The sequence below is a fragment of the Pelodiscus sinensis genome, chromosome 1 (genome assembly GCF_052426305.1).
Source record: "Pelodiscus sinensis isolate ZL-2025 chromosome 1, ASM5242630v1, whole genome shotgun sequence".
NCBI lineage: Eukaryota > Metazoa > Chordata > Testudines > Trionychidae > Pelodiscus > Pelodiscus sinensis.
Genome location: NC_143052.1, coordinates 353612963 through 353624544, shown reverse-complemented (window position 1 = coordinate 353624544; position 11582 = coordinate 353612963). Strand labels below are relative to the sequence as shown.

The following is an 11582-nucleotide window of genomic DNA, read 5'->3' as shown; positions in this document are numbered from 1 at the left end:
TGCTCCTCCCCTCACACCTGCTGTGCAGAAATGTGTGCTGTCAATCAGCAGCAATCCCCACCCCCTCACATTGCTGGTCTCTTTACCCCCCAACTCCGTACAATGCTGGTCTCCCTAACACCCCCAGCCACAAAGAGTTGGTGTCTCTGCCACTCCCCTTCCCCACCCTCCTGCTGCTGGTCTCTCTACCTCCCCAAAGGGCTGGTTTTTCTATCACCCCCTCCCACACACACACACACACTCACGAGGTCCCAGGGTCCCCTTGTGCACCCCCACTCCCCCGCCCCAGGAATCCTACAGTCAGAGAATCTCTCTCATTGGAACGTTTTTCGGTGGGAATGGGCAGGGGGCTGAACCCAAACTTTCCGCTGGAACGTGTCGGTCCCCACGGCACATGGGCTTTGCAGGTTCTTCAGGGTGGAGCAGCAGGTCGACGAGAGCTCCCAGGCCTGAGTTAGGCAGTAGGGAGTTCATGGGGCGGTGGGAGACCTGGTGGTCAGGGTGAGCTCTGTGCGATTTGGAGCAGGGGTTTGACCCTGGATCCCATGTGAGCAGCTGAAGCGCTGGGCTGGGGGGTTCTCTGTGCCCCACAAGGTCAGTGTACTGTGGGCGCATCTCCACTGACCCAGGGGCAGGTCACTCGGCCGTGGTCTGGGCCCTTGGCTGGGATGCGGTGCAGTGAGGCAGGAGGCCTGTGTGAGTCCAGCATCCACCATGTAAGGACACTAGACTGTGCTGGCAATCACCCGTAACGGAGCCCAGGGCCACGGGCACCGGCATCCAAATGGGAAATAAATGGTGATAAAATTGTGAGTCCAAACGGGACCCTCGTGGTGGATGAGCTGTAGAAGCTGGACACAAACAAGGTCCTAGCCCTCACCGGGTGATGGTGGCCCTGCAGAACTGGCTGAAGGCATATCAGGAGGAGAACACCCCAAACAGATCCACCCCCACCCCACCCTTACAGCAGGGCCTCTCTTCCTCGCCTGAGGGAGGAAAGGGAAGGCAGCAGCTTGTGGATTTGCAGCTGCCTCCACGACGCATTTGTTAGAAAAGAACAGGTTACCCAGAGTCGGATGGGGTAACGGGGCACCTTTATTGCTGCTACTCCTTCCGTCTCCGATCCCACCTGCCTGGGATGCGAGTGAACCAGGAATTTACTCAGTTTACATACATCCAATTAGCCATTGGAACTCACATCCATAAGGTGAGCAGGATGCAAAAGTAATTGGCGATGAATACAGATGAGAGTATCCAAATGTACAGTAACGAAGGCTAAAACCCTCCAGATTCTGGGTAAAAGCCAACCCTCTGGAGGTTTAGGAGGAAACTTTCCCTTGCACAGGATAGCTGTATACACCTCAGTGGTATTTCCTCTGAAGTCACCAGAACTGGCTACTAGAGACAGGATACGGGTCATATGGACTAGGGCTCTGATACAGCCTGGCAAGTCCCACATCCCTAGATATCTACCAGACAAAATTATTGCTTAACTTGGGCATTTTTCATCGCTCAGACATGTGAAGAGGTAGAATACTGCACAGCATGCAGAGATGTTCCATGACCAACAAGGTGAGAGTCAGTCACTTGTTAGTATCTTAGTGCATCTCTATGCAGCATAAAATGGGCAGCATAACAACTAACACCCCCTTTGGCCTTCCTCTCAGACTAGCAAAGCCTCCCTCTTTTGGGGTATTTCATTAAAATGGATCGAAGGCCACCAATAAATGGTTCTCGAAACACATTGAGCCATGACCCTGGATTTGCAGTGAAACATCCCAGGAGCTGAAAATGTCTGTTCTGACACAGGGAGCTAACGTGTTAACATCAGTTTCTCACCCTATACTTGCAGTGTGGAGAAGTCAGATAGAAAATCGCATGGCTCTGGACTCAGCACCATTTCCACGTCTGCGACAACACGCAGACCATTTGTTCCCGCAGCTGCTTGGTTTTCATCCCATAAACAAAGGGTTTTAGCACAGGGGTGACGAGCACGTAGAGATTGGCCAAGAGGATGTGAATGTGTTTAGGGACATTGTGGCCAAAATGGTGGGTTAGGAAAGTGAAAAAGGCTGGAACGTAAAATAAGAGGATAATACAAACGTGGGAGCCACAGGTGCCAAGAGCCTTGAGCCGGGCATCTTTGGTGGGCAGCTTGAAGACAGCCCTCTGGATCAGCACATAAGACAGAGCAATAAACAAAACATCAACTACAATGGTTAAGAGAAACACTGAAAACCCAAACCAGATATTGATGGTTATGTCCGTACAGGCCAGTCTGGCCACCCCGATGTGCTCACAATAGGAGTGTGGAATGACATTGCTTGCGCAGAAGGGCAGCCGTTTGAGCAGAAAAACAAAGGGAAAAACCATACAAAAGCTTTTGACAACAATGCCTATGGCTATTTTCCCAATCTTCTCATTGGTGAGGACAGTCGTGTACCTCAGGGGGTCGCCGATGGCAACGTACCGATCGAACCCCATGGCCAGCAGGATGTCCGACTCGGTGGCAAACCCAAAGCAAACAAAGAACACCTGGATGAGGCAGGAACTGAAAGCAATAGTCTTGGGTCCAAACCAGAAGATGGCCAATGTATTTGGCACCGTAGACGTAGATAATATTAAATCGGCCACTGCCAGCATGGAGAGGAAAATGAACATGGGCTCGTGCAGCCTGCGCTGGGTGGTGATGAGCAGGAGGAGACCACAGTTCCCAAGAACAGCCGCCGTGTACATCAGCGCGAAGGGGATGGAGATCCAGGTGTGCCAGGGCTCCAGGCCCGGGATGCCGACCAGGACAAAGGTGAGGTGACTGAACGTTGTGCTGTTGGGAGTGGTCATAGGGCAATGAGGGCTCCGTTTGGGCACCGGGCCCTGCTGGAAGCAGAGACCAGGTCAGTGCTTGCTGGGCTCCCGCCCCCTCACACTCACTTCTCACTTCCCGCTCACGCTCTGCACCCCTGGGCCTGAGAGCCGCACTCAGAGCTGCGCAGGGCAGAGCCGGAGCTGGTGACAGGGACCTGTCAGGAGCTCAGAGCTCAGAGGTGACCACTCGACAAACCAGCCACAGAGCAGGCAGGGCCGGGCGGAGAGTCTCATAAGGTATGTCTACACTAGCCCCCAAGTTCGAATTAGGGAGGCTAATGTAGGCATTCAAAGTTGCAAATGAAGCCTGGGATTTAAATGTCCCGGGCTTCATTTGCATCTTCCCAGGCGCCGCCATTTTTAAATCCCCCTTAGTCCAAACTCCGTGCCTGCGGCTACACGCGGCACGCAGTAGGTAATTCGAATTGGGATCTCTAATTCGAACTACCGTTACTCCTCGTGTAGACGCAGCCTGTGAAGCTGACTTCCCTCAGCTCCAGGACACACCCAGAAACAACAACGGACCCTTCAGCTACTTGCGCCCTGTGAGGATTTATTCTCCCAGTTCTGGCCCTGCTCCCTGCTTTGCCTCTGAGAGACATTGAACCCCCGGGGAGCTGCCGAGCCCACGAACACAGCGGCCACTCAGAGTGCCTCAGTGCAGAAAGGGGCACTAATGGATTCGGAGCCTGGATACAGGACTGACCCCAGGATCCCAGCAGTGGCCGGACCAGCACCAGACACGGCGGGGATAGAATCTCCCTGCGCCTACGGACAGTCCCCGCCCATAGAGGCTCCTGTTCACCTTACCCCTGAGTCCTTGCCATGGTCAGCGCCTCTGGATTTTTCCACAGCGCTGCTTGGCTGGCAGGGGGATCCATTCTGCTAACCCTTCACCCATTTTTGGCTAATGAATTCCTCAAAAAATGAGGTTACCAGGATCGGTCAAAAAAGGATTTATTTTTGAGAGATCCTCATCAAGATGGTGGTTTTTTTTAGAAAAAACTCCATTTAGAAAAAAAAAATCAACGGCCATATTTAAGCTAATGAGACGTGGGATATTTAAATCCTGGCTTCTTTAGCAATTTCCATGTGCCATATCTACCTCTCTCTGCCAACAGAGAGGTGTAGTCTAGACAGACCCTGATTGTCCATCTGTCTGTCCATTCAAAAACTCCTCTGAGCCGGGAAGAAATAGGGACACCCAATTTTCCAGGTAGCTACATCTTATCCTAACTTCAAAGCAAGGTCAGAATCCGGCTGTGCCTAGACCATGGGCTGTGCCTGGAGTGGGAATGGGTCTCCAAACACTGCACAGGAAAGAGAGAGGCACACCGTTCCCTTCCCCCCCCCCCCCCGTCTGGGACTGTCCCCTCCCTCCAGGCACATGTTAGAGACATCTGGGGGGGATGAAGCTTCTCTCCCGGTTCCCACTGCTGGCTGGTCTCCCTTGCAGGCAGTGGGGGGAAGGGGCAGAGGCAATAGGATGTGTAGTCGGCTGCATTACGCATTGTGGTTGGGAGCGCAGAGGGGATGGATGGACTGGGACCTGTCCCAGCCGGGGCACTGGAATCCCTCCCCAGCAGTGCCTGGTGGATTGAAGCAAAATGCAGGACAATGTAGCACTTTAAAGACTAACAAGAGGGTTTATTAGATGATGAGCTTTCGTGGGCCAGACCCACTTCCTCAGATCAAATAGTGGAAGAAAGTAGTCACAACCATATATACCAAAGGATACAATTTAAAAAAAATGAACAAATATGAAAAGGACAAATCACATTGCAGAACAGGAGGGGCATGCGGGGGGAGGGGGAAGGAAGGAAGGTAAGTGTCTGTGAATTGATGATATTAGAGGTAGGGAGAGTGGGATGTTTGTGAGTTAATGGTATTACAGGTGATAATTGGGGAAACTATCTTGGTAATGGGTGAACTAGTTCAAGTGTTTATTGAGTCCTTTTTGGAAAGTGTCGAATTTTAACATGAATGACAGTTCAGAGGATTCCCTTTCAAGTGCAGATGTAAAAGGTCTTTGTAGCAGAATGCAGGTGGTTAAGTCATTTAGAGAGTGTCCTTTCTGGTTAAAATGGCAAGAAACTGTTTTTTCTTTGTGATCTTGTCTGATATCTGTTTTGTGGGCATTAATCCTTTGGCGAAGTGTCTGAGATGTTTGTCCAATGTACATATCAGACGGACACTTTCGGCACATGATAGCATAGATTATATTTCTGGATGCGCAGGAATATGTGTTCTTGATCTTATAACTCACTTGGTTAGGTCCAATAATGGTATCAGCAGAGTGAATATGTGGACAAAGCTGGCAACGGGGTTTGTTGCAAGGGAAGGTACCAGGGTTGATATTAGTGTGGTATGTCCTGTGGTGGTTGGTAAGAATCATCTTGAGGTTAGGTGGTTGTCTATAGGAGACTATGGGTCTGTCTCCCAGAGCCTCTTTGAGTATGGTATCCTGTTCCAGTATAGGCTGTAGTTTATTGATAATGTGTTGGACAGGTTTAAGTTGGGGGTTGTAGGTGATGACAAGTGGTGTTCTATTGTTGGTTTTCTTGGGTCTGTCTTGTAGTAGATGGTTTCTAGGTATTCGTCTGGCTCTTTCAATTTTCTTTTTTATTTCTCTGGGTGGGTAGTTGAGGTTTATAAATGCTTGATAGAGATCCTGAAGTTTCTGGTCTCTGTCAGTGGGATTAGAGCAGATGCCAACAGTGCCCAAGCCCTATTGCTGTGTCCCTGGGCTGCCTCCTGCCTCACCTTCTCCCCGCCAACAGCCACTGCAGTCTCCCTATGCTGCTGCCTTCTGCCTTTGGCACCTCAGCTTTATGCAGGACCCCCCAGGGCTGGGCCTACAGCCAGTGGTGGCCCAGGGAGGCGCATTGGAGCCCCCACCCATCATCTGTTACACTAACGAACATCTCACTCATTATGCATTTGTAGCCACTGTGATGTAGTGGGGGTACCTGGCTGGTTTCTATGGGTCTGTGGTAACCCCCACTGGCTGCAGTTGGTACCGCGGCCCAGAAGGACAGGCCATGAGGCATTATGCAAAGAAGGTCTCAACCAGTCTGACCAGTCACCCCCCATGGAGAGGAACAAAGGAAGGGCGAATGCTGCCCTGGCTGGGGGGCAGGGCTGGAAGAGGAGAGTTAGTTCCGGGCTGGAAAGCAGGGAAGAAGGAACTGGGGAGGGGGCTGGGATCCCCCCATCTCAAAGGGGACACTGAGGCCTCTTAGCCCCAGTTCCTGTAACCAGATTGCATCTATGCTATGCTGTATCCTGGAGGAGCAATAAACGACCCTCAATTCTACTGGCTGGTAGAGTCTGTTTGTGCCATTTCGGGGTGCAGGAGACGGGGGACCCCCAACGCGCCGTCACAGCCCATTGCACGTCTTTGGTGCCAGCTTTGCAGACAGGATTTACCCCTGTCATATGAGTGAGTGAATTCGTATGCTGGGTTTTGGAAAGCTGGATTTATTCATGCCACAGATAAATTAATATAAAATGTTTCCTCTAATTATAGATATATTTAAGTTTCAGAATCCCTGAAGTGGACTCACAGAGACCGGTGACAGTCTTAGAACGCTGACCCTTCGACTGTCGTTCAAACGGTTGCTTTTCTAGCCTTCAGCTGAGCAGACGGAAGCCCCGTGTCAGATCCACACTCTGGCCAGCAGCGTTATTGAGTGACGAAACCGCAAGTCATCTCGCTGAAATGTTCTGCGTGGAGAGAGCCTGGAAGTCTCCATCACCCGCTGCAAAGGCCCAGGACTTCCCAGGAGGTTGGCGAGAAATGAACCCTCCGGCGGGATTCCTGACACACTTCGGCTATGTCTAGACAGCATCCGTCTGCCGACAGAGGGATGCAAATCAAGCACTTGGAAAGTGCTTCATTTGCATACTTACGTTCGGGCGTTGTGCCGATCAAGCGCCCTTTCAAAAGTGAAAGTAAAGTCTAGCCGCAGTTCTGCTGACAGCGGGAAGCTTTTTTGAAAGATCCTGTACTCCGCAACAAATGATCAAATGAATAAGGAAATATGACTTACCCCTTGCCATAACACAAGGACAGGAATCACCTCATGACATTAACTAGCAGCAGGTTTTAATTAAATGAATGACAATATTTCTACACACAATCAATGTGTGGAACTCCTTGCCCGTTCATGCTTTGAAGATAAAGACAAAAACAGTGTTCAAAGAATGAACTAGATGGCTGTGTCTACACTGGGCCACTTATTCCAGAAAAGCAGCCGCTTTTCCGGAATAACTTGCCAGCTGTCTACACTGGCCACTTGCTTTTCCGGAAAAGCAATGACGATCTACTGTAAAATTGTCAGTGTTTTTCTGGAAAAACTATGCTGCTCCCATTCGGGCAAAAGTCCTTTTCCGGAAAAACTGTTCCGGAAAAGGCCCAGTGTAGACAGCACAGTAGTCTTTTCCGCAAAAAAGCCCCGATCGTGAAAATGACGATTGGGGCTTTTTTCCGGAAAAGCACGTCTACATTGGCCACGGACGCTTTTCCGGAAAAAGTGCTTTTCCGGAAAAGCATCCTGCCAATATAGACGCGCTTTTTCCGGAAATACTTGTAACAGAAAACTGTTCCGTTTTAAGCATTTACAGAAAAGGGTGCCAGTATAGACGTAGCCGATAAGTCGAGGGACATCAATGGCTATTAGCGATTTGTAAGATGCTCTGAGTGTCTCATTGTGACAAGCTGAGCCTAGACCACAGGGAACAGATCTCTTAATGATCCCCTGATCTGTTCATTCCCTCTGTACCATGAGGCACCGGCCCCCATCAGGAGACAGGACACTGGGCTAGGCTCACCTTCGGTTTGACCCTGTGTGGTTGCTCCTATGTCCCCCTTGTGATCTCCTTAGTCTGAAGGAAAGTCCCTTGAGATGGAAAGTTGCTGCCTCATTTTGTGATTGGTAAAACTGAAGAGTTTTCCATATGATCGGGATGGAGGAGGAAAGGGGAGGAGCCAGAGAGGCAGAGGGAAGGCACCAGAGAGGAGGCCCAGGCAATCTAGGCCCTCAAGAAAATGCCTCCTCTCCCCCGCAGCGCTGCCTACATTTCCCTCAGGCTGCCCTTCCCTGGGCTGTCCCAGTGTCAGCGTTGGGAGAGGGGCCTGATCGGTCACTGCCATCAGGGCTCTGTGCCATGAGTGAGGGGTGGGGCTGGCGCTGCCTCCTCCCCCACCAGGTGTTTCTCTCCCCTCCCCAGACTGGTCCTGGCTTCCCAGAAAAAATCAGCCAGGCAACTAAATGGACTGGGTCTGTTCTCCTGCCCAGCTACAGCCAGTCCAGCTGCTCCTCCCCCCACAACTGCTGTGATGGACACGTGTGCTGTGATGAGTTTTAGATCATGCAAATTATTTAGATCATGCAAATCAGAACCATGTGCTGAAGAAAATGACACCCGCCCCAATTTACTGTTCACAGCTTTTTAGCAGATGTTGGCAGGTCTCACATCACAACACTCCTGACATCAGCAGTGTACCAGGGGTCCAGGAGTTGTGTCCCTAGGGCTGTGTCTAGACTGGCCAGTTTTTCTGGAAAATCAGCTGCTTTTCCGGAAAAACTAGCCACCTGTCTCCACTGGCCTCTTGAATTTCTGCAAAAGCACTGACGATCTCATGTAAGGTTGTCAGTGTCCTTGCGGAAATACTATGCTGCTCCCATTCGGGCAAAAGTCCTTTTGTGCAAAACTTTTGTGCAAAAGGGCCAGTGTAGACAGCTCAGATTTGTTTTCCGCAAAAAAGCCCCGATTGCGAAAATGGCGATTGGGACTTTTTTGCGCGTCTAGATTGGCATGGACGCTTTTCTGCAAAAAGTGCTTTTGCGGAAAAGCGTCCGTGCCAATCTAGACGCTCTGTTCAGAAAATGCTTTTAATGGAAAACTTTTCCGTTAAAAGCATTTCCGGAAAATCATGCCAGTCTAGACGTAGCCTGACTGTATAATTCACAGTGGATAAGGGGGTGAGGGAGATAGCACTGCTAACACCAGGCCATTCATTGAAAGATTACATCTTGGTACAGCTGCATGCTTCTCTATCCCAAGCAAGCAGGGAAGAGGAACCAAAACAAGTCTGCCAATGAATAGAAGTGGTGTCTGCCAGGGCTCTGCCCCATTAACATGATCGCAGCTACCCAGACCCCTTATTTAACCCTTTCACACCCCAGTAGTACTGTTATGAGCTCAGCCACATAGCGAGAGGTAGGGAGGGGAAGAAACCACCTCACTCGTACTCGGTAGCTGCCAGTGCCTCCCGTGACTCTAATCGCCCGTAGAGGCAGAAGATTCCTGTAGCCCAGAATCTCCTTCCTACCTCAGTTTTATAAATACTATTTTCATTTTGTTCCCAGCAAACCCATCCTCACACAGCAGAACTTGAGGGGACTTATCTGGCCTATGGAGTTTAAGGCAAAGACCTCTAGATGGCCCCAGGAACACAGTTGAGAGTGTGATGGGTTGGACCCCCTCAGGATATCAGGTAATGTACTGAGATACCACTGAGCCACCTTTTCTGTCAGCCTGGGCACCCTTTAGTTCTGAAGGCTCCTCCAGCAACACACTGGTAGGGCCGCACCCAACTACGGATTGAGACAGACACAGAGATCAGCTTGGTGACGACTCAGCTAAAGGGACCTGCCACAGAGCCCAGGTGCCCAACTCTCTTGGAGCGCAGAGCCAAAAGTATAAGTAATTTGCCCCTCCCTCAATGTGGAGGAAGCCACGCACGAGCTCCTGCTACCCCAGTTAGAAATGACATAAATTGGCTATCAGTATTAACTGGAAATAAATTTATTAGTTACAGAAAGATGCATTTTTAGTGGCTAAAGAGGTAGCAAACAGAACAAGGTGGATTACTAAGGCAATAAAGGAAGGCATGCAAACTAAGCTTGATTCGTTAATGAAACTGGTTACAAACATTGATTCCTCAACAGAGATATTGTTTTTGGTAGATTCCTTGACAAGCCTGGTGTCTTTCAAGCTGGGGGTCGGGGCTGTTTCCCACTATGGCTCTATGGGTATGTGTAGACTACAGGGTTTTGTCGACAGAAGTTTTGTCGACAGATACTGTCGACAAAGCTTCTGTCAACAAAGAGCGTCTAGACTACATCCAGTTCTGTCGACAAAGTAAGCCACTTTGTCAACATAACAGTGTGGCCGCAAAGGACAGTGTAGATGCAATAATGCCTTCTATCGACAGAACTCTGTCGATAAAAGGCGTTATTCCTCGTAGAATGAGGTTTACATACGTCGACAAAACTGCTGAGGTTTGTCGACGTTATGTCGACATAACTCAAAGGCAGTGTGGACACAGGTATAGTTTTGTGGACAAAAGTCAACTTTTGTCGACAAAACCCTGTAGTCTAGACATACCCTTTGTGTGCAGAGGGTGGGAGTCCATAATAGACTTTAAAAATACTTTGCTACTAAAGGTTTGTGTCCTACCACCCCAAGATTACAGATTCTCCGGCCTTTGAATAGTATCTTCACTGTTATCCAAATACAAAACCCCTGAAAGAACCGTGGTAGGTGCACCTGGCAAATCCTTCCTGTAAATGACAATCAAGCTATTTTAAGCTTCTGTCTGTAAGTGCCTTGAAAACCTAGCCATTGCAATCAGCTGAAAAGGGAACTTTCATGTCTCGGAGAAGTTTGACTGTGCAGTCTTCGGCAGGTGCACACAGAATCTCCGGCCTTCTAGGACACAGCAGTCAGATCATGTTATGAAAAGAGTGCTTTTTTTACTGATGAAGGAAAAAGAAAAATAGAGAAAACACATATGATAGAACATTGCTTGGTTGCTTGGTGTTACGGAGCAACTGAAAAAGGGATTAAAAACACAGGGGTTTCCAGGGGTTCAAATTGGAAATTTACAATGAAAGGGGGTAGTTACATGTGCTCAACCCAGAGAAGACCAAGAAACTCCAAAATAAAGAAACTTACCTAATCGCATCTAACTAAACTTTCCCTGTTCTACTCACATAGCTGTAGTTTTTGGAAAGTGAGTATTTCCCAGGCATGGATGTCACAGGATTCTCCATGCCTGGTTCCCCGGCTCCTTGCTGGTTCTTCTGTGGGCTATTATCCTACCATACAAGAAGATCAGAAAGGGATCCAACTTCCAGTTCAAAAGCCCATGTTGTGTTTTCATTGGCTCTCATGGCTCCCTGCCATCCCACTTCCTGCTTCTTTAACATTTTTGGAGACTCTTTAGGACTCACTGCCTATTATTTTCACCAGTACAGGTGAGGAAGTTAGGGTTCGATCTAAACAATTAACTAGTGAGACGAGACTTGAGCTAACAACCCCCCCACGTGCCCTAGCCTAATTAACCACATGGTCAAGCAGTTCTTCCCTGCAGTCATCAGTTCCAGTCCTTTTCTTTCCAGATGATTTCAACTATCTCTTTGGATGGGGAGGAAGAGGAGACAAACTAAAGACCTTGATTGTTTTCTATCCGCACATTATATAGAATTTCCATAAAACCAGAATCCTTTTCTGATGCCCCCACTTCTCCTTAGAAATATTCAGCCATCCAAGAGGGATGATAGTGTCAGGTGTCCAGGTCACCTGCCTCTGTAGTATCTCATTGTCTGGCTTTTCCATTGTGGTTCTTGAAATTGTTAGAGGCGGGTGTCACCCAAAGGAGAAGAGCAGAACTACTGGTGCATAGCCAAAATTCCTAACTTGTGACA

General features: G+C 49.3%; 1 protein-coding gene across 1 annotated transcript; it reads right to left on the bottom strand.

Annotated features, from left to right (window-relative positions):
* Positions 1–1890: 1890 nt before the first annotated feature.
* Positions 1891–2841, bottom strand: LOC149526050 (olfactory receptor 52B2-like). The gene has a single exon (XM_089769802.1). It carries the CDS (start codon positions 2839–2841, stop codon positions 1891–1893), a length of 951 nt encoding a protein of 316 aa, XP_089625928.1.
* Between the last annotated feature and the right edge of the window lie 8741 nt (positions 2842–11582).